Source organism: Camelina sativa, chromosome 4, assembly GCF_030686135.1.
Source record: "Camelina sativa cultivar CO46 ecotype springtype chromosome 4, ASM3068613v1".
Taxonomy (NCBI): domain Eukaryota; kingdom Viridiplantae; phylum Streptophyta; class Magnoliopsida; order Brassicales; family Brassicaceae; genus Camelina; species Camelina sativa.
The window spans coordinates 13,893,907-13,917,884 of NC_141883.1; the positions used below are offsets into that span (position 1 = coordinate 13,893,907).

At 36.5% G+C, this 23,978-nt stretch overlaps 2 protein-coding genes across 2 annotated transcripts; one reads left to right on the plus strand and one right to left on the minus strand.

The window, feature by feature from the left end:
- Positions 1-5,672: 5,672 nt before the first annotated feature.
- On the minus strand, positions 5,673-6,245 carry LOC147945725 (uncharacterized). Its single transcript, XM_087509345.1, has one exon. It carries the CDS (start codon positions 6,243-6,245, stop codon positions 5,673-5,675), a length of 573 nt encoding a protein of 190 aa, XP_087365471.1.
- A 9,864-nt stretch (positions 6,246-16,109) lies between these two features.
- Positions 16,110-17,269, plus strand: LOC104780117 (transcription factor PRE5-like). The gene is made up of 2 exons (XM_010504583.3): positions 16,110-16,605; positions 16,884-17,269. The coding sequence occupies exons 1-2, from the start codon at positions 16,480-16,482 to the stop codon at positions 17,034-17,036; spliced, it is 279 nt and encodes a 92-aa protein (XP_010502885.1). The 5' UTR covers positions 16,110-16,479; the 3' UTR covers positions 17,037-17,269.
- Positions 17,270-23,978: the final 6,709 nt, after the last annotated feature.

The following is a 23,978-nucleotide window of genomic DNA, read 5'->3' on the forward strand; positions in this document are numbered from 1 at the left end:
TAAATTTTTATTTTGAGCCCCAAAAATTGTATTTTTATCCCCATTCTTTTAAAAAACTTCATTTTAACCCTCTAAATTTTTCTTTTTCATTTCTTTAAGAAAAATAAAAATTATTTGGACTCCTCTAAAAAAAATTTCTGGCTCCCCCACTGCTCTCTTTGTTAACGAAATCGTAGGTACCACTCCTCTTTGATTTTTATTTTCTGGGTTGGTTTTAAATAACAGTCTTTGATTAATATGGTTTTTGGTCCATCAGTGATTGGGAATCTTATTTCTACTGACTACTGTTGAATATAAAACGTTTGGGATATTGTAAACCGACGATTTCGTTATAGTAATTGTGTGAACTAAAGTGTTATAGATGATTTAAATCCATATAATGTAAACATGCGATTCTTTCATATGTATTTAACCTTTTTGTGACTTTTATTTATTTTTGGTTTTTGCTTAATCTAATTAGAGATTATAAATATTTGAAAATTGTCACAAATATAATAAAATACACAAAATACATAATATAAATCACGCTTGTTTTTGGTACAAAAAAAGGCTATGACATAAAAATACACAATGTCTAATGTAAAATACATTATATGAGATAAAAAAAATTGGGTACCTATGAGTTTAGCCACGAGACTTAAAACTAGTTCTGGTTTATCCACAAGAATTAAAATCCATTCGGATTTTTTGAACTTGGGTTTTTTCAGGGTGGGTTTTTTTGGGTTTGGGTCTGGCCGAGTTTTTTCACCCACCACAACATCCCTATCCACACTACTTTCCTCTTGTATTTATGATCCATCCCTCTAATCACTAAATGATCTACAACTGCATCTACCGGTTGATGACTAACATAACATTACGACAATCGATGCACGGACATCAAATCTCGGTAGGATAACCCAAATATTTTGATGAAGCATTCACAAATTTATTTGCCCCTTCAACATACTTAATGTTATTCCTGTAAGTGAAGTCCAACTACCCATATAACTCACATTCACACTAATACTTTAAAATTATTTTAGAGATAGAAAGAGAGAGAGAGATTTTTTTTTTTAGCAGGCGGGAAACAAAAAAAAAAATCCCGCTTAATACATAAGATAACACAAAAGACACTCAAGCGCAACTAAAAATTAGTAATGTAAAAAAACAAAAAGAAAAATCACACTTTCTAATCCCACACACTTTTAATAGCATAACCAATACGTAACCGCTACTAAAAAGTAGCGTCTATCTCTTTTATTGCGGAAAACAAGAACGCTATCTTAAATTGCTATTAATACTCACATTTCTTGTAGTATGAAATCATAGATTATCCATAATTCTTCTCGGCTAATGTTGGGTTTGTGTTCTTCTCATTGTAAGTCCAGGAAATGCCAATTCATGTGGTTTTGAAGATGGTAGAAGGAAAATGGACGCCCAGGAACCGTCGATATTCACCGTCTCAGCTCGCCGCCGCAGCTACACATCATTTCTCAATACCATAATGTATAATGGATTTAGCCATTTAGGCTTGTCACTATGTGAAAAAACCCGACCTGTTTTTTAAAACATAATTAAATCTAATTCATCCATCTTACAATAACCAAAACACACAATAAAAGATACCAAACAACTACAATACGATATTGCTTATAACCAATATAAACCAGCAACCCCAATTAGACACAACCACAGGAATACAATAACAACAATAACAAGAAGTTCTCCAATAAATAATAAACCAACAATCAATCCAACATAAAACTGTAATAAACCATCCAACAAAAACCTGAAACATTGAACCAGCAACCTAGCAACACTCTAACGACTCAAGTCTAGCAACTCAACATAAGCCAGACAACACATCAATGAGCCACTAGAACAGCCTCCTCTTCATTGCTTTGGTTCCACGATCACACTTTGCCATTACTTGCATCACAAACAACAATTAAGACACATGAGTATTATCACAAATACTCAGTGAGACAATCCTCCCATCTAATGGGCTATACACATAAGCAATTGATAATCCAATGTTCAACAAACAACAAACAGCACAATCAAACAAGAAAAGCAAGTATCAACCGTCTGCTGAAGAGGGTGTCGATCGACACCTGATGTCTACTGACACCCTCCTCGACAAAAAAACCCTAGCAATAACGATCAACACCTGTCTAAGTCCTCGCGCCGTCAACATCTTGGTGTCGACCGACACCCACCTGGTGTTGATCGACACTGATACCGATCCCGTAGACAAATTCACTTCGAAGCTAAGAGTCTGTTCTTCACCTTCCACTGTCTCCATTGTGGCCAAGGCTCACCCATAAGTCACAAAGGCCATAGAAGCCACGAATCAATCCTAAACCAGTAAAGAGCAAGAAATACAACCCATACAACATAGTTATAGAGAGAATCTCAGGGTTAGATTAGTCATGGTCATGCACTCACCTCTTAAACAGGAGAAATGTAACCAACCAATGACGAATCCAACACACCAACAAGCTTCTCTGACACCTCTTACCCCGGATCTTCCCTCTCACAAACAGTTCTCACAAGGAACATGCACAAGAGCTTCAAGGAAAGGGGTTAGGAACTCTTTGGAAATTTTAAGAATCATTAAAAGACTAAGGGAGGCGACCATTAGGTTAATCCATCGACCACTCCCCTTATATATGACCCCTAAATTGAACCACCTCGAACTGAGAACTATAAAAAACAAACTGAACCGTCCGCTAACTTATGGTGTTGATCGTTTAAATTGTTGGTTTGAAGCAGTTTGGGATTTGGAAGCCCTAGATCGTGGTATTTAAGGGGACGGTCGACTTTAGGGTTTTGTTAGCCTCCTTGTCGTTCCAGAGAGTTGAGGAAAGGAAAAAATCCTAAAATTTCCTGAGAGTTCCTGGAGGCTTTCCTGAAGGTTTCTAGACTTGTTGGTGGTGTGGGTTGTTTGTGGAGAAGGAGATCTGGGCGTGGGTGACATTGGGGAGCTGCTGTGAGGCTTCATTCTTTCTAATTCAAGGTGAGGTGAGCATGACTATGGCTTACCTGAGTGATTAGATCTTTGTTAAATGTGTTTCTATGATTTGAGATTGATTTCCTTGTGTGTTTGTGTAATGTTGTGGTTGTTTGTGGCTTGGTTTGTTTATTGTTAGTGCCATGGACGATTTTGTGGCTTGTGGAGGCCGTGATCTGTCGCTGGAGTCGATGGGAATTGTTGCTAGGGTATCAGGGTCGATTGACACTAGGAAGATGTCGGTCGCCATCCAGTTGTGGAATTTTGTGATGTACTAATGAGGGTGTCAGTCGATAATGGTGGTCTGTGTCAGTCGATACCAGGAAGGTGTCGACATTGGTGGTTGGTCTTGGCCAGCACCAGAAGGATGTAGGTCGACACCAGTGTTCAGCATACTGCGGATGTATCATTTTGCTTCTCTGGTTTAGTTGTTTTCTATCGACTGATGCGTGTGGACTTTAGAGGAGTTCAACGCCAAGTATTTCGCGCAAGAGGCGCTTGATCGCATAATGGCGCTGTTCATTGGATTGATCCAGAGGAACCATATTGTGCTAGAGTTAGACGCGGAGTTTAGTCGGCGCTTGGTATATGTAGGTCGGGTGTTGGAGCCGGAGTAGGCTCATGTGTGAAGATTTTTGTTAGATGATATGCTTAAATTGTAATACCCTAGATGTACTAATAGCTTTGCAGATGTAATATGTAAGGGGTAGAATCCACAGAGACTGAAGATGCATACAATAGATTTAATGGATTTTTGATTATGCTAAACAGGAATAGTAGTTATAATTTTTAATGCAAAAATGTAATTAAAGTTCTGGAAATTCAGATGGAATAAAAGGTAGGCATAGGGAATGATCAAAAAAAATTATGGAGTATCAAGTCAATTAATCAATCAGGATTCAATCAATTAATATCATTCTTGAACTCTAAACACAATAGTAAAATAAATCATTTCTCAGTGTGAATATTATCTAAATTCATAAATCATAAAATCAAATCTCTTTGCAAATTCGAATAATCAAATCAACATTACAGTTTAAGTTTAGTTTGTTCACAAAATTGCAAAATCAAATCTCTTTGTAAAAAGCAATTTTGTTCATCATAAGTTTTTGTCAAGAAATCAATCAGGCTCTCGTATAAATCGATTATCCTAAGGTATTAATTCTAGGTGATCAATGAAGAATCAAACAGTAAAAACAACCAAAGATGAAGAATCCAGAAAAATCAACAGATCTAATAAACCATAAAATCCTTAATGAGAATCCCTAAACCTAACAAATAAATTACTCAGACATCATTGAAAAAACACAAATCAAAATATGAATAAATTGCATTAAAAAGTAGAATAGAGAAGTTAGGGAGTTCAAAATCTCTCTCAACAGGATTGAGTTCTAACTTGTCTCTCCAAAGATCTTTGAATCTCTCTATCAATCGTCAATAGCAAAATAAAGCAGAAGCGTTTCTAGGATCCTAAGCTCCTCGCGATAACCTGAGGACTCAGTTTAAAGTGAGGAGTTACGCTACGAGAGCGGAGCTGATGTAAACTTCAGTTGGGATAGAGGATGACATGAGAGCATAGGTCGTGATAGTCAGTCCAATGGTTCAGACGAGTGAGACTCAACCAAAGCAAGGGCAAAAGAAGAAATGGGAGGATGCTTGGGGGCGAGCAAGGGCAGTCGAGGATGCTTTGGATGAGGGGGGCAAGGATCACAAGCAGGCGAATCTCCACATGGTGTTGATCGACACTTGCCAAAGCAATCGCGCCATCAATATCTTGGTGTCGACCATCACCCACCTGGTGTCGATTGACACCGACTCCTGCAGCTTCATTCTCCTCAAAGCTGCTGATCGGGTCTCCATCTCTGGCCACACCAAGCTCAACCAGGAATCTTCCAGGAGTCTCAAAAAGCAATAGGAAGCAGAAAAATCACACAAACAAGCAAGGATCAGTCGACAACTCACAAAACACCAAAATAGAGATCTCAGTTTAGATTAGCTATAATCATGCACTCACCTTGAGAATAAGAAGATTCATAACCTAAAACGATGAAGCTAGCACCTTAGAAACCTCCCCCACATTTTCTTAGCGTTATATCCTCACTCACAAGAAAAGAATCTCACCAACCAACACAGAGAAATTCAAGAAAAGGTCCTAGAAAACTCACATGAACTTTTTTTCTCTTCTCTTCTCTCTGGAAAGTCGACGCCTCGATCAGGAAGTCCACAAAAACTATATTTGATTCAATTTCAATGGGATGCAAAGTTTGATAGTTGTATACTGACTTGATTTGCATTGTCGTTAGTTCGGATTCTTCAAACACACTTAGTGAGGAGGAATCATCAAATTCAGTGATGATGAACTCCGTGATTTGAGTGACAGTCTGGAGTCCTAGAATGTATCCCTCTGGAGCATTGGTGTTGATATTGTTTGTGTCTGAACCACCACATTCAGTAAACAGATCAGGATGAGGAAAGTAATCATCATCATCATTGTTTCCAGGACCATCGTCATATGGTGGATTGTCATTGGGAGGATCACCATTTTCAGGTTCATCAAAGGAGAGAGGACAGTCTTTTGCATCATGCGTCAATGCTCCACATTTTGAGCAAATATTCTTATGTCTCTCATAGCGGAATTTGAGAATTGTGTTCTCCCCACCAGCAAATTGAAAGTTCTTCATGAACCATAGGGGAATGTCGTAATTCCAGTTAACACAATCTTAGTTCCTATGTAATTAATCATAGCAGCTGTGAGATATTGAACCGGAATACCACGAACCTGTATCCAAAAGGGGATAAACTTCATTGCCTCGTCCGTTATGTTTGGGTACCATCGATGAACCGACACCATCCAGACATTGAAAGCCCAAGGTCCCCGACGCAATGCCAGATTGAGGGTTTCTTCCAATTTGAAGATAAACAACACCTTACCCTCGCCTAGAATATGACCACGGTATGAATCAACAAAACCCCATACTTTTGGCATTTGCCCCATTATTGCTCGTAGGTTATGTTTCTTTTGGTTTAGAACCGACACAATTAAGGAGAAACGGTTCACGTTGGCAGCGTGAACACATAACTCCGGTGGTAATGGAATCAGGGCATCATTGATACCCAAGTCTAAATTCTTGAAATTTTTCCGGGTGTTATCACTCATATCTCTTTCTCTATAAAGAGTGTTTGGCGAGAAATAAGTGTTGGTGAGTGAATCCAGCACAGAAAGAGGTTGTTTATGTAGAGATTTGGCCATGGCGGTTTTTCAAAGCATTTCTCAAACGAGAAAAAGAGGGAAGAAAGCTGTCAACAGATAACTGTAAAATGGATAAACCGTCAAACCAAAAACAGAAACTGATTTTGATTGTCGGAAAGACACTCCAGATTGGAGAAGGAGGGGGCACGATGAAGAAAACGGTTTTCGCCCAGAAAATCGCCCACAGAGCGAAGAGAAGCCATTTGATGATGTATAATAAAAGTGTGAAGAAAATCCATACAAAATTAATTTTATGTTTCTTTGAAATCTTATACTCTTTTCATTTATTAGATGATTTTTTTTTTTTAAATTCTAAGATAGATGATTTTCTCACAAATCCATACAAAAATAATTTTGTTTTTATTTGTTTTAATCATATATAGTATACATATTCTTTTTTCATTGGTTGAATTGTGTGTAAATAAATAGTAAATGATATTTTTATTTAAAAATAAATAAAATTTAGATAATTTCTTAATTTGTGTGCATAATTATAGAAAATCATATATAAAAACGTAAGGAGTATTTAATTGTAGTCAACTAATCAGAAGTTATTTTCAAATGTATATGTTCCAACCACTAAACCAATCGAATAAATATTTTCATAACATTTTGAAACGCAACCATCTTTACAAACTCTCAAACCCATACCCACACTTAAGAGCATGGTCATTACACATACTCATATGAGTGTCTTTATCTTTTAATGATATTAAAACTAATATTAATCTCTTCACATCATTGTTTTTAATTTTTGTCCTCCCATTAGTCATCTTTGGGTGTCTAATTTTATTTATTAAAAATGTGTTTAAAGAATTACAAACAAACAAAACTCAAGACAAAATCCACAAGAGCAGAACCACTTAGCTGTTAATGCATCTGCTGCTGCTGCTACTACTACGTCTGGATTGGCGTATGTGTCTGAGGCTCCAACCACATCTGGCCTAAGACTGGGCATAATCCTTCTTCGAGTACATTGTTATAAGATGAGAATTGCAGTGACCTCGCTCTTGAAAGTTACAACACATATGAGTGAAAGAGAGAGAGAGAGAGATGGGCAAGTTTCATCAGTTTAGAAAACAATGCACTCACAATCTTCTCTTCTTTTTCAGCTATCTTCAGCACTTCTTTCTCTACCAAAAAACAGGAAACTCTTTGTGGATCTTCCTGTTTAAGCCTTCGAAGAATTTACGGATTTTCAAATGTAAATAATGACATTCAACAGTATCCATTACAGCGCATTCCATACATTCTCGACATAGCCATCGACCATCTGGAAGCATTACATACTTTGTCCCATAAGACTGCAAAGAACCATTACAAGTCAAATACTACTACAAGCCAAGGCTTTCTTTAATTTCCGTTATGACTTAGACCAATCATCAATAAGAGTATACCTCTAATCTTTCACAGCTGCAACACTTGGCAGTTCCGTCATCGTCATGACCAGGGCAGTATATCTCCTTCCAACGGATGAGCATGGAACTCTCTTTTAATCTGACACAAAAATTATTTCTACAGTTACAATTACATCCACAAGTCTTGTATACATACTACTGTCAGTCATAACTATAAATGTATTAAGTCCATTGTTGTTTCATTCTTATACTTCATCTGCTTCAAAGAAAACTAATTGATACGATTGTAATGTACCCCTCCATTTACTAAGCACAAACATAAACTTCCAACCAACAATGGATCTGAATAAGTTGATTCATAAACTAAACACAAACATAGTAGAATGTTGATTCAGAGATATAACAAAACAGATAGAGAGATAGAGAGAATTAAATCTCATGTCATCTTAGAACAGACAGACCCAAATCTACCATAAACGAACAGAGACATCAAATGTACCATAAACAAAGAAACATGAATCAACTTATCCAAATCGACGAAATCAAAATTCACCAATACTAAAAGACGGATCCTTACAACAAATAAAGAAAGTCCCACAAAAGCTTTAAACCTAGAACGAATGGAGATCCATACCTGATACAATCTGGATACCGATCAAAACTTATATGTTACAGGGATTCCTATTTTTGTATTTACCTAGTGAATAAATGAATAAATCAGGGGACACATGTGAGATCCATACCTGATACAATCTGCTTAATCAGGTGAAGAATCTTTTTTTGTGGCTAACGGAACATTGACGTAGCAGATAGTGAGCTGTCACATTGAGCTGTCACACATGAGTCGTTCAGCTTAAGAAGGAAGAGCGATGCTTCATCTTCCCCATTACGATTTATCTAAGAATAAGATCTTTTGTAATCTCTCTCTCTCTTTTCTGATATCTCTGTAACAGTGTTGAGCTCAGCTTACCGGAGTTGTTTCTGAATTCTAGACTCTTGTAAGTTGGGAACAGGATCCTTTGTTTATTACGACACCATGACCAGGATCGGTAAGATAGATTTTCCTCGTTTTCATGGTAGTGGGGTGAAAGAGTGGTTGTTCAAGGTGGAGGAGTTCTTTGAATTTGATCGAATACCACACTCGAGTAAGATCAAAATGGCAGCTGTGCATTTTGACAGCCACGCGGCTCATTGGCATCATGCGTTGGTACAGTCTAATCTCTATTGTCATTTGTTGCGTGATTGGCATGATTATAAAATGAAACTTAAGGAGAGATTTGACGATGTGTTGGAGGATCATATTGCTGAGCTTAAGCGGTTACATGAGACTGATGGTATTGTTGATTACCATAAGAAATTTGAGCTGCTTAGAACGAGGGTCAACATGTCTGAAGATTATTTGGTTAGTGGGTACCTTGCAGGCTTGAGAGTGGATACTCAAATGCATGTTCGTATGTTTCAACCACAAACGGTGCACCATTGCTTGATGTTGGGTCGACTCTATGAGAAAGCACATCCTCTGAAGCCTACACAGCAGAGTTGGACACCGAGTAAAGCACCTGTGGGAAACAATAATGGTAAGGGGATACTTGGAGTGAAGAAGGAACCGTCATCAGGGGGTTATTTTGAGAAAAAAACGGAAGATAAGGTTGATGGGTTGGGATCTAAGAAACTTTTATCTAATGCTGAGATGTGTGACAGGCGTGCTAAAAGGTTGTGTTACTTTTGTGATGAAAAGTACACTCTAGACCACTATTTGAAGCATAAGATGAAGAAAGTGATGACGAAGAAGAGAGTAATGGTACGGGGGAGGTCACACCTCGAGTGTCAGTGAGTGCACTGTCATGAGTGGAAGAATATGACACGATGCGGGTTAAAGGATTGTACGGGAAGAGGATCATTTTCATGCTCATCGATTCAGGCTCGACTCATAACTTCATGGACCCACGGTCTGCAGAGAGATTGGGTTGTGTAGTTTATTCTTCTCAAATGACTCGTGTATCGGTGGCAGATGGGATGAAATTGGTAGTAAGTGGAGAAGTTTACAACTTTCAGTAGACATTTCAGAACACAACATTCACTGCTGAATTTATGTTGATTCCACTGGGAGGTTGTGACATGGTCTTGGGAGTTCAATGGCTTCGGACTTTGGGCGTTATATCATGGGAGTTTAAGGAAATGGAGATGAGTTTTAAATACGGGAAGCAGAGGGTGATGTTACATGGAATTAAACCAGGTTCTGTTCGGGAGGTCAAAGCCAGCAAAGTAAAAAAGTTCAAGGATCACGAAGCGTGATTTCTATGATTTATGCAACAGAGGTTGGTAATGTGGAGGAAATGAGGTTGTGCAGTGTTCAAGCGGAGGAACAAGATGTTGTGGAAGGAACGGAGATTGTGGAAGTATTATGAGAGTATGAGGATGTTTTCAAAGAACCTACAACTCTACCACCCTTCAGAGTGACCCATGACCACAAAATCCCATTAAAGGAAGGAGTAAATCCTGTTAATATCAGGCCTTAGCGCTATGATGTTAACCAGAAAAACGAGATTGACAAAATGGTGGGAGAGATGTTGGTAGCAGGCACAATCTAGGGAAGCTCCAGTCCATATGCATCACCGGTAGTACTAGTTAAGAAGAAGGATGGTACATGGAGACTTTGCGTCGACTATAGGGGCCTTAATGACTTAACGGTGAAGGATAGGTTTCCCATTCCTCTGATTGAAGATTTGTTGGATGAGTTAGGAGGGTCGAGCGTTTATTCAAAGATTGACTTGAGAGCAGGTTACCATCAAGTGCGAATGAACCCTACAGACGTGCATAAAACTGCTTTTAAGACCCACAGTGGGCATTAGGAGTATTTGGTTATGCCTTTCGGCTTAACCAATGCCCCTGCTACTTTCCAAAACTTGATGAATACGGTATTCATGAAGTATTTGAGGAGATTTGTGCTCATTTTTTTGATGATATACTGATATATAGTGCTACGAAGGGAGAGCCTGTTGAACATTTGAGAGCTGTTTTTCAGTTGATGGAGGAGAGTCAGTTGTACGCGAAAAGAAGCAAGTGTAGTTTTGCTACAGACAGGGTGGAATATCTTGGTCATTATATCTAGGGTCATGGTGTGTCTACAGATCCGAGTAAAGTAGCTGCAGTTGCAGAGTGGCCTGTACCAGGGAACTTGAAGCAGTTGAGAGGGTTTATGGGCTTAGCGGGCTACTATAGACGGTTTTTTCGTGACTTCGGGACTATAGCTCGTCCATTGACAGTGTTGACCAAGAAGGATGCATTTTTATGGAAAGACGAAGCTCAACAAGCTTTCGAGGCATTGAAGAGAGCATTATGCGAAGCCCCAGTGTTGGCATTGCCTCGGTTTGACAAACCATTCTTGGTGGAAACAGATGCTAACTCTCGGGGAATAGGTGCAGTACTGATGCAGGAAGGGCATCCACTAGCTTACATCAGTCGTCATTTGAAAGGGAAACAGTTACTTCTCTCCATTTATGAAAAAGAGTTGTTAGCAGTGGTGTTTGCAGTTCAGAAATGGCGTCATTACCTTCTTCCTAACCACTTTGTAATCAAGACAGATCAACGGAGTCTTAAATACCTACTGGAGCAACGCCTGAACACACCGATACAACAGCACCGGTTACCGAAGCTTCTGGAATTTGATTTTGAAATTCAGTATAAGGCAAGAAAGGACAATTTGGTTGCCGATGCATTGTCAAGAGTAGAGGGAGCAGAGGTTCTCCACATGGAAATTCAGAATCAATATGAACAGGATGGGGAGGTGAAGAACATCATCGAGGCTCTTAAACAGAATCCGTTGGTGAAGAAACATTACTCTTGGGCTCAGGGGATTATGCGTCGAAAAAGCAAGATCGTGGTACCCAAAAAGCAGGAGCTGCGGACTTCTATTCTTTAGTGGTTGCATTGCGCGGGCAGTAGTGGTCACTCGGGTAGAGACGCAACTCTCCAATGTGTTACAGTTTTATTTTACTGGAAAAGGGATGTTGAAGAACATTCAAGCTTATATCCGAGCCTGTACTGTATGTCAATGCTGCAAGTATGAAACGGTGGCGAGTCCTGGTGAGCTACAACCATTACCAATTCCTGAAACTCTGTGGACTGATCTATCCATGGATTTCATAGACGGGTTGCCGGAATCTGCGGGAAAGACGTGATTATGGTGGTCGTTGATAGGTTGAGTAAGGCAGCTCGGTTTGTGTCTCTGTCACACCTTATACAGCAATGACGGTAGCTTAGGCATTCATGGACAACATCTTCAAACTTCACGGTTGTCCTAAGTCTATTGTCAGCGACAGAGACAAGATATTCTTGAGTACATTTTGGAGAGAATTATTCACATTACAAGGGGTGGAGTTGAACTTTTCCAGTGCCTATCACCCATAGAGTGATGGACAAACTGAGGTGGTAAACCGGTGCTTGGAAACATACCTCTGTTGCATGTGTAGTGATCGACCGTTTGAGTGGAGTAAGTGGCTTCCATCGGTACGATGGGCATGCTCTAACATTTGCTACGCTTAAACTAGTCAAACATTATCTCTTGATTTAGTTTAGCGATTGCCAATTTATACTATCATAAAACACTTTTCATTTGGCATTGGTAAAACTGTTAAAGGCAGCAGAAGTAGGAGTTATAAAAATAATTAATTGCTAAATTGACCAATCAGTATTTTTGTTGTGACTAAAGCAAAGGTAGGTGAAAGTGTGCTTAAACATCATTAAGTATTTTGTCGGGGCATAATTTCATTTCTTTGAACGAACTTTTTTTAGTTATCGCAAATATATTATACAGTATTCTACTTATAATAATTTGGAGACGTATAGATGACTCGTTAAAATCACTATTATAGCATGCTGTTTTGTATATTATTACGCATTTTAGTAACATCGTAAAGCTTAAACCACGTTGATTCCGCAGCATAAACCTATGTATAATTTTTTTTACTAACCAAATGAAAATATACTAAAATAGTTGCACTGGGAGATTCAATTATTGCATAAGGCTGCTTTTCTTATTATGTATAAATAAACTTAAATTTGAATAATCCTATTTTGTTACATTATGTTTGAATGGACCAAAATTGATGGAAAAAAATCATCGTTGGACATAGAAACATCGTGGAGCCTAAGAGGCCTAACATTTAGTACGTGAAACCCACATGGACTAACATGTTGCATCTCCCTTAGCTATTAAGTTAGAATAACTATATTTTCATGTATAATACAGACACATATACGCATAATGTCTGCATTTACCTGCATTGTTTTTTAAATGAATAGAGTTTTTGGTTAGATTCTTTTTTTTTCTCACTGAAAATTAAAATCTTATTAAGAAGAAAAGATGTAGTCAGCACAAGTTTGGCTGTATCAATCAAATCTAAGAGTTATAATTGCAAAATTTGTCCAAACAAATCCAAGTTTGAAGGGAAAAAGGCAGAGTCAAAACATAGTGATTAGCTTCTTTTCAGATATAGGAAACGAAGTTTCTCAAACAAGGGCTCTTGACTTTGATATATGAGGTGTATTTTTATGGTCAGTAGTTCTTCAAAGTCATTATAAATGCATGCTATATATAACCCCAAATCTTATATGAGACACTAGCTCAGCAATTACAATATCATTATTGGTATGCAATGCATGCTTTGTGTATTCAAAATATTCATCAGAGAACAAATTTAAATAATTTAAATCCGCGGATATAGATATCGTTATCGGATATTGACTTTACTCTTCCATAATCTCCAAAAATCGATAGCAACAACAAAACTGACTAATTGAAAAATTCAAAAAAAAAAACAAAAAAAATGTTTACCACCTATAATTATACAACAAGTCAAGATGGCTATATGGCTTATTTAATTGAAAGGTTTTTTGTTTTTTTTATAACAATAATATATTATATATTCAAACGAACGTGATGAATAAAACGTATAAGTTTTTAATATTCTTTGCCGTATAATTACTCTTTAAATTACGTACGAATTGTTAAACGTTACTCTTATAATTACGTATGAATGGAAAATTCGTCTTGAGTACTTTTCTCAACCTAGCTATAAGCCATAAAACTAAGAAGCAAGGAATAGTGCGCGTATTTTCCTTTTTTCCCGAACGTCTTATTTGTCTTCTTTTTTTTTTTTTTTTTTCAACGTCTTATTTTATTCAAATTATAGTCTAGGTCTTATTTGTCTTCTTTCAAATAAAACAACAAAAGACATTTGACTGTTTACGTCGCGGTCACTCAAAATGTTATACATTCAACTTTTGTTAACTATATATACCTAATATCATAGTAATTATAGTTATCATTCAACTTTTTTTTGATAACCATGAAGTACTTTCAGACCTAGACTCTTATATCTCTGGATCTAAAATCAGCTTTTAGTCTATTCTCTTTGCAAATATTCTTTCTTTCAAGTGGACTTGAACCTACTTGTTCGTGTTTGACTCATTAACCATTATCATATTTTAGCTCCTTAGACTAACATTGTCTTCCTTGTATTTCATTATTCTAGTCACCATTGTAAAAAATAACAATTTCCCAAGTTCAATGATCAATAATACGTACAGTACAGTTAGACTACAACTAATTGTTTTTCTTACTTAATTGAGATGTGTTTAATACCTTTTCATTCAAACAGAGGATATATAAAACAACCATGTTATTACAAAAATAATCAATGTGATGTGAAGCTTAGGCAAACAAAGATTTAACAATCACATACTTTAGTTGTCCCCATAATTAAAGAACGAGATATAAATAAGATAAAATAATTCGTATGAACAACTTGATTGATATGTTTTTTTTCCCTTTATATTTAAATCCGATAATATGTGTGAATCGTATATAATAAACGAATAAATATATTCCCCTCCGTCTACTGTTTTAAATTTCTAAATCATAACTAAGAAACGAAAATAGAATACACAATCTTAAACTGTACTATTAGCGATTAATAATTACGAATTTCTCCTTAGGTTTTACTTTTTTGATTAGTAATTCTGGTAGATATTTCCCTATCAGCTTGGAAGTTGGAGGAGAAGACATCGTTCAGTTAGCTATTATTTTAGTCGTTAGTTGTTAAAACGTCAAACAAGGTTCATGAGTTGAATAAAAATACTACTACTAATTAATTACTAGACTTTTCATAATTTATTGACACTTTTCTATGTCATGCAAACAATGTACACAAATAAAGGACGTAATTAAGTACCTTTGTGTGTCCCCGTGATAATCATGATTTAGAATCTAAAGTGGCATAATAATCTGAGATCTTAAGCAACCACATGGGACATGCATGCCGTTTAACATCGAGTATACTAAATCTCAAGCTTCCGAAACATAGGAGATAACTTCGGAAGCAGACGAACTTATCATGACTACTTTTTTTGGGTAATCGATTGCATGACTGAAACAAGTCGTCCATGCTGTTTATATATATAATTCTTTTCTAAAACCCAATTTTCACAATTTGTTATATCAGTTTTTTCTTATTATTTTAATTTCAAAAAATTAATGAATAAAAAATACATATAAACTAATCACTCATTTCCTATCTTAATTTCTATATAGAAAAACATTGATGTAAAAAAAAAAAGATGGACAAAGATTACGGGTAAAGTTCAGAACTCACGATTTAACAGAAAAAAAAAATATTAATTAAACATTCTCTTGCAGTCTTGCTACTGTCTGCAACAATGTGTTGTAAATTTTAAGCGACCACACTGATTCAACTAGACCAACTCATCGAAATGGATCATACATGACATAAAGTTAGGTTTGCAATCTTAAATGGATGGATTGCTATGTTGAGTTTTTAATTTCGTAATTAAGATGATCGATCAATTCAAATTTCCTGGATCAATTCTAGATCTTTCTATTAATCGAAAGTGGGATAAAATCGTAAATAGTAATGAAATGAAAATAGAAAGTCAATGTCATCACATGGTATTGCCTTTTAGTGACATGCACATAAAGGGCCACATTGTTAACTCAACATGGAACACATCACTTAAATCCCACTTCAACTTCAGCACCAGCTTTGGGAACATTCAGCTTTTTACATCTATCCTCCTCCATTACAAAATCCAAAACCATCGTCTATTATTCAGCATAACTATATTATATACAATAGTTTGAATTATTAATATTGTACTAGTTTTCTAAATTATTGTCGTCGGTAACATATTTTCGTATAAATAAATTTAGCTACGTAAATAGTTATATGATTGTATTGCATGAATAGTATTATAGTGTAAAAACCAACATTTAGTTTAAAATATACATTTTGAAATGGCCAAATATGTGTCTTTAGTAAAACAAGTTGTGTATTACTTATCTTTAATAATAGAAAAATTCACTTAGAACTCTAACATAAATTTCACGTCTAGGGTGACTATATTCTTTAAACGGTTTTGGGAAGAGGTTATCAAATATTCAAATCTCTTTCTCTCCCCTTACATCATTGTCTAGGTTTATTGCTCTGTTCTCTCTCTTTCTTGTGGTCCTTGACCTCTTTAAATTCTCTCTTATCACTTTCTCATTTTCTTTATATCTCTAACTGTCTCTATAATCCGAAACACTTTCTTACAAATTTCTCTCTTCCTTGCTCTTCCTTTTCTTCTTTCACACCTATTCAACACAATATACAACTATTGTGGAGTTAACATAAACCCTTTATATATAGCTTCTTCCACTTTCCTTTATAGCTCTCTTCTTAGTACAACCCTTCTCTCTCTATATATCTTCTCTAGATTCCAATCTAGAAAATTAGAGAGATAAAGCACACAACTTAAAGGTCTTTTTCTTGGGGCATTGTAGTATTACAAACTAAACAAAACGAAGAAACAAGAAAATGTCAAGCAGAAGACCAAGACAATCTTCGAGTGCTTCAAGCATCTCTGATGACCAGATTATCGACCTCGTTGGCAAGCTCCGTCAGTTTTTACCGGAGATTCGTGAACGGCGCCGTTCCGAAAAGGTATATTCCCATTTAACCTCTTCACATATAAAAAACAGAAAAAAAAGGAAAACAAAAAATGGGAGAAGACATATAAATCATACAAAAGAAACCAAAAAAAGTCTATACTTTTGACTCCTGACAACTTTTTTTGTTTTCCATTTTGAAGAAATTAAAACGTCTATAAAGTCATGTCTTGTGATGTCCGTACATGTATTTTTCATACTTGACTTGACTCTTAATGATGTTTGTTGAAAATGTGCAATCCTTGCTAACGCTATTATTTGTGCTCAAAACAGGTGTCAGCATCGAAGGTACTGCAAGAGACATGCAACTACATAAGAAAATTGCATAGAGAGGTTGACAATCTCAGTGACCGTTTGTCGCAGCTTCTCGACTCAGTTGATGAAGATAGCCCTGAAGCTGCAGTGATTAGTAGCTTACTCATGTAACCTTCCACTATATTATTTATCATGATTATAACTTCTTAATATTATATATTTTTTTAATTTTATCTATATATATATATATGTAATGAAATCTTGATCGTCCTTATCAAGCGACGTGTTTTAGCTTTTTATGAACTTCCGAATTTTTGTTCCAGCAGTTACATTAATTTCATAGTCAGTAGTATCCTAAATTTGTGATATTTATTGAATAAATAATGGACATTCTGATGACGAAAGATCGAGAAAAATGCAGGATGACTGGATGAATATGATATAAATATATATACTTTATCCATTTTCTTATAAAAATAGTTTAAAATTATTAATTGTTGGGTAAGCAACCGGCTCATATTTATTGCGTTTCTATAAATGACTATGACGTTGACGAAGTAATGAGACGTATCTACATTTAACGATGATATTTAAATGTGTGAAAAGCTATTGAGCATGAGTGAGTATACATGAATGTCCGACAAATCTTTTTGTAAATTTTTGGCGTATGGGCTGCCACGTAACTACGTTTGAAATGTCCCATGAAGACCTTTTACTTTGAAGAGAGATTCGTAATTTTCTAGAAAACATTTTGGAGGGAATTAAATGATGGTCCGCCAGTTTCTATTCGTTGTTATTATTTTTGTATATAGTTTCTTTAACTGAGAAAAATGCATCTGAAAAGTTATACTTCATTCTACTAAAAAAAGGTTTAAGGCTTCATTTTACGAAAACTTCGGACACCTAATAATATTGAGCCGGATAAATCAGACTTTTCTATTAACCTTCAAACTTTTAAAATTTTATTGATTTGAAAAATATGTTTAGTCAAGATGTATTTTACTATCTATCTTTACATTTTTGCCCGAAAAAAAAAAAAAAACCATTCCATTTTCGCTTTTTTCCCTCAAAATTATGTGTATGGTTTTTTTTTTATATATAAAGTTTTGTTGATTAAGACCATTTACATTTTAAGTACATATTTTATTTTACCAAGAGACTATAAATTAAAATTTGAGACATTTTTTTACGGTGAAAAAATAGACAGTAATTTTTTCTCCCAAAAGTTAAAAATAAAGAAATAATTGCTATACATTTGTTTCATTGTTTGTCACTTCACGAACATGAACATCTAACACATTTAGCACATTTCTTTGAGTAGATTCACTAATACTCCAAGTCACGCAGCAACAATGTGCTGAAAACATGCACAAAATCAGGCATAGGTGAAAAAGGTTAATTGAAGCAAAAAATGGATTTATGGGCCGGACTGGCCGAAGGGGCATAAAAATTAAAATTTGGAAAATAATCTTGGCTTAATAACAAAAAAAAGGAATCGGATTCTATTTATACTTTAATAAGTTCGTCATCATATTTATAGTACACATTGCAATTCCTGGAACATGCATCTCTCATGCACAAACCTTTAATATACATTACCAGTTTTGTTTTCGTCTACTTTCTTGCATACTTCTAGAAGCTAGCTTCTCGTCTTCACTCAACTCTCGTCCTCAACTGAGGATCAGCTTCACCGGCCCATCTCTACTCATGCAAAGTAGGCAACTGTCATAGGTCTAATATTAAATTTCAAAATAATTCTTAAGATTAAAATGCCTAATTTTGCCAATTTTTTTTATTAAAAGATTTTTTTCCTCTTTTGCTAGAGGCCTCAAAGATATTGAGACGGGCCTTAGATACCCAATGACATTTTTAGAAACTTTGCTTTTCACAACTTTATGAAAGAACAATTCTTCTTTCTTACGTGCCAGATGATGACAACTGATAAAGTATTTGTGAATGCGGTAATTTTCTATGTGTTATGGTTTTGGAGAATTAGATATTGTGTGGTGCAAGTATTATAATTTTATTTCTACCTCTTTGAAGATTATTACCATATTTATTGTGGATTAGCTCAGGACAATACACTTGGAGATATTTAAGCTTGAGACTAAACAAAAAAAAAAAGAAAAAGCTGTTCAAGAATGATAAACATGGTCATGCTAAGTGCTGGTCGGCATTTAGGAGTGCCCTACACAAAAATAAAAAAATGTTCCATTTTCACATATTAAAAAAAGTTATAACTAACAGTAACAAATATAAAATCACATTATAGACTTTTTACATATCTTAAAAAAAAAAAAAAAATCTTTCTACATCTATATTGCTGTAATATCCATGATCCAAATTTTTGGAAATATAGTGAGGGTGTCGATTGACACTAGTGATGGTGTTAATCGACACCAATTGCAAATAGGTTAATCGGTTCAATTTTAATTCTCCGGTTCGCGTGCTTGGTTTAGGCAAGCCCTCGAAAGCAAAGAAGAAAGAGAGTTTAATTCTTCCTTCGTGCTTTTAGCCGTTTTCACCCTTTTAGAAAGCAAAGAAGAAAGAGAGTTTCCAGATACTGTTCTTCAGGTTTTTGGTAGATCCTTTGTCCTGTGAGTGAGTTTTCTTCCTGGAGAGTGGGGATTCAAGGCTAGGGACGTGGTGGGAACGTTGTTGTTGTGCTAGCTTCGTTGTTTGGCTTATCTAAGCTAAGATCTCTGTTTTTGTGACTTTTTGTGTTGTTTGGTTGTTTCTTTTGGTTGTTTGTGAGTTTTTCGTGGCTCACGAGGCTTGGATTCGTAGTTGGGATCGTGTGGAACAAAAAGGAGAAGCTTGGAGGCAAGATTCGGAGGTTCTGTTCGAAGGAATTCGATGCTCGGTAACGGTGTCGGTCGACACCAACGCGAGGACGACTCAAGGACTTGACAAGTGTCAGTTGACACCATGTGGTGGTGTCGGTCGACACTGTTAGGGATTTGGGGAATGTCGAGCATGGTGTCGGTCAACACCAGATGACCAGTGTCGGACGACACCCTTCTGCAGCAACCGGTTACTTCATGTTGCGTCGTGCATTGCCTGGTTTGTTTTATTGTTTGTTGATTGTGGCATGAGAGATCTTATTGCTTGTGTGTATAGCCCAATAGATAGAAGGATTTCCTCTCTAAGTATTTCTGGTATATAGTTACGCCTCTCTTTTGTGTTGTGGCGCAGGTAAACGCAAAGTGTGATCGCGGAATCAAGGTTATGAAGAGGAGGATGTTTTAGAGGCTCGGTTGTTTACTCTATGTCTTTGTTAGGATGCTATAGTAGAACTTAGTGGTCTAGAACGGATGCCAGGGTTGTTGGATTTATGATTAGTTATGTTCTGGATTGTTGTCGGAATTGATATTATGTTATTTCTTTAATTGCTATTGATTAATGGAGTTGAAAATTTGTTATCCGCTGTTGTTATTATTTGGGGGTAGGTTGATAGTGATTATGAGATCACTAGATATTAGAATATATATAGAAAAAAATGGGTTAGGTTGTTTCAATTGCTTAAAAGATTTCTAAGTAAAAATAGCCTTATAAATATCTTACAAAAAAAAAGAAGTTTTTTTTTACATATATATTGCTTAACAGATTTTTCATTAGAAAATACCTTCAAAATTTAAAGCCCGAATCTTTGGTTTCAGTGACTTCCCTTGTGGGCCGGGCCTATTCATGCTTAGTGTTAGTTTGTCAACTGCTGCAAAACAAAATTCAAGGAACTAAGAGTGTTTGTAGAGGACATCACTCCAAAGCCCATTGAAGCTTTTGTCCAGTAGAAAACAATGGGCCTTAACAATTGAACAAAGCACAATGCAGCTTCTCCAACGGTAACAAAGTAACCTCTTTCACACCATGCATGTGCGGCAATTCGTACAGTCAAACTAGCATTTACAGCTAACATTACACCCAAGTGAAGAACAAATTCGATGTTTTTACATCTCCAATTCTATGCAAATGATGACACTTGTCAGGAATCAATCCAAACATAGTAATCCTTATTCTATTTTATACTATATATAGAATATGTGATATAATGAGTGAAGATAAGAATGAAGTTATCCTTTTGAGTCTTCTTTCTCCAAGTTTTCTAGGGATTTATCCCATGCTTTTATGGTATCATAGCGTCGATAATACGATCATGGCTACACTGATTCTTTTTCTTCCGCTCCTTTATCTATCTCATAGGTTGTGACTCTCAAGCTTACAAAGTCCAAATAACTTTTATAGAAAACTCAATTTTGAATCCTTTATTTCACCCTAAAATTTTACTCGGATATATTAATGGTTTGATTCCTCGACCAGCAGCTACTCGTTCTATCAATAATGGTCAAGGTCTGTCTAAAGAACCAAATTCGGATCGGAGTTCATGAAATGGGTCAGAAACGATTAACTAGTCATGGCGTAGATTTTTGGCTCTCTGTTTAAACCAGCGTTGCGAGTGGTCTATCGTATGGAAGACCTACGGAAGAGTATCTTAATGAAATGAACCAGATTTTTGATCAACATGATTCTATTGGCTTTCTTATGACTGAGTTAGAAAAGATATATGGATTACTTCCTGGTCTAGGCAAAGAGTATGAGCTGTTACTACTATCATAGAACACTCTTATGGATTTGTTGCCTGGTTCTTTAAAGTGATTCAGCTTGATGATAAGTTGAAAGCATACTTTACTGCTTCCACCGTTACGCCACATCTTGCCTTCCAAGCTGGAAAAGGCTACTTCGATAGAGGAGGATCTAATAACAGAGGAGGCAGGTCTGGATCTAGTGGTGGCTATCGAGGCAAATGAAATGATTACACCTTAGATCGCGGTTTCCAGCAGCATGCTAGTAGTCAGAATAGTGAGAACAATAATTCTTCGCGGCCAACCTCTCAAATATGTGGAAAGTATTACTCTCAAAAGCTACAATCATTACAATGAATCTTTTGTTCATCCGAAGTTACCTACTGATTTAGCTGCAATGAGGGTGTATGAGGGAGACCAGAACACAGGAAATAAGTGGCTTCTTGATTGTGGATCCAACTCACATTACTAACTCCACTGCAAATCTGCAACATGCACAATCTTATCAAAGCCACGATTCTGGAATGGTTGGAAATGGTTAGTTCTTGCCTAAGAACTCACATTGGATCTGTTCAACTTTAGACGTTGATAGTTAAATATCTTCCTCTTAACGTTGTGTTTGTCTGCCCGAATGTTACTTAGTCTCTTCTATCCATATCTAGGTTGGGTTCAGATTATCCTTGTTCTTTTAGATTTGACTTTGATGGTGTGCGTGTTAAGGACAAGCATACGAAGCAGCTCCTCCCAATCGAAAACCCGAATAAAGATCACTATGTGTTGAAACCTATTATTCTACAAGATAACTTTCTACTAGTGATGAAGTTTGGCACAAACGTTTGGAGCATCAGAGTGCAGAGGTTTCACAACACTTGTCAACTACTCAAGAGATATCAATAAATAAACGGACCAACAAGCTTTATAAAGCATACAGGCTTGGAAACTGTGCTCAGCTTCCCAAATTTTCTTCAAGTTTTGTAGCTAGTAAACCCCTTGAGAGATTGCATTGATATATGGTGTTTTTTTATCAGTTTTCAGTCTTTTAATCATTCTTATTTTATATCTTTTATTGAGTCAAAGTATGTTTTTAGAGTCTTTTAACTTTTTATCGAGTCTTTACAGGTTTTAGGGCACTTTGGAAGAAAATGAGCAATTATTGGTGAAAACAAACATAAAAGAAGTGAGAGAAGACAAAGGCTTCACAGAAGATTCTGGTGGTCTACTACCAGCTGTCTACCTCCCCTGTGATGCTTGACTGCTGGCTTTATCAACGATTATGGTGGTCTACTACCAGTGGTCAACCTCCCCTATGTTGCTTGATTGCTGGCTTTATCGAGGATCTAGTGGTCTACCACCAGCGGTCTACCTCCCATGTGTTGCTTGACCGTTGGATTTATTAAAGATTCTGATGGTCTATGACCAGCTGTCTACCTCCCCCGTGTTGCTTGACACCTGGTTTTTGGCTACTCAATCTGGTTTGATATGGTATTTTATCTCCTTTTAAATACTCTACACATGATTAGCAAATGACGTTTTATGCTATTTTTCACAGTTTTTTCTACACTTGAGATTAGAAAATACCTGAACCGTCTCTCCATACAAGTAGGATCTCCATATCCTTAATGCAAAAACAACTGCAGCCATTTCCAAATCGTGCGTAGGATAGTTTTCCTCATGCTTTCTAAGCTGTCTTGAGGCATAGGTGATCACTTTATCCCCTTGCATCAAAACGCATACTATGCCAACCCTCGATGCATTTGTGTAGACTGCATATGGTTGGTTTGGCTCTGGTAGAGCCAAAATCGGGGCTGTTGTCAACGATTCCTTCAATTTCTCAAATGCTTCTTCCACTTCCTTACTCCAAATAAACGGAACTCCTTTACCGGTAAGTCGCATCAAGGGTTTAGCTATTGATGAAAACCCCTTTACGAATTTTTGATAATATCCTGGGAGTCCTAAGAAACTCCAAACATCCGTCACCAACGTAGGTTTCGGCCATTCTTGAATCGCATCTATCTTCTCGGGATCGACAAATACTCCTTGCTCCGAGACTCGATGGCCAAGAAATCTAATTTCTCTCTGCCTGAACTTACACTTACTAAACCTTGCGAACAACCTTTGTTCCCTTAGTCGCTCCAACACTTTCTCTAAATGATGTTGATGCTCTTCGTACGAGAGTAAATGAGGATATCATCGATAAATATTATCACTAACTGGTCCAGATAGTCATTTCATCAATCGCGTGAATGCTGTCGGCGCATTGGTGAGCCCAAAAGGCATCACTATGAACTCGTACTGGCCGTCTTTATCGAAAACACAGTCTTCATTACGTCAGACTCAAAGATTGGAAATTTGTGATGGCATGAGGCTAAATCGATCTTGGAAAACCAAATTGCTCCCCTGAGTAGATCTAACAACTCGTCAATTTGCGGGAGTGGTTATTTGTCCTTGATAGTGATATTGTTTATCCCATGGTAGTCTATGCACAACCGCATACTCCCATCCTTCTTTTTGACAAACAAAATTGGGGTTCCCC

What these genes read in the sequence shown, in the direction of transcription:
- LOC147945725 (XM_087509345.1), bottom strand. Translation starts at nt 6,245, where the DNA reads ATGGCCAAATCTCTACATAAACAACCTCTTTCTGTGCTGGATTCACTC.
- LOC104780117 (XM_010504583.3), top strand. Translation starts at nt 16,480, where the DNA reads ATGTCAAGCAGAAGACCAAGACAATCTTCGAGTGCTTCAAGCATCTCT. An exon ending in AACGGCGCCGTTCCGAAAAG is followed by an intron (nt 16,606 to 16,883) that starts GTATATTCCCAT and finishes TGCTCAAAACAG; the next exon opens with GTGTCAGCATCGAAGGTACT.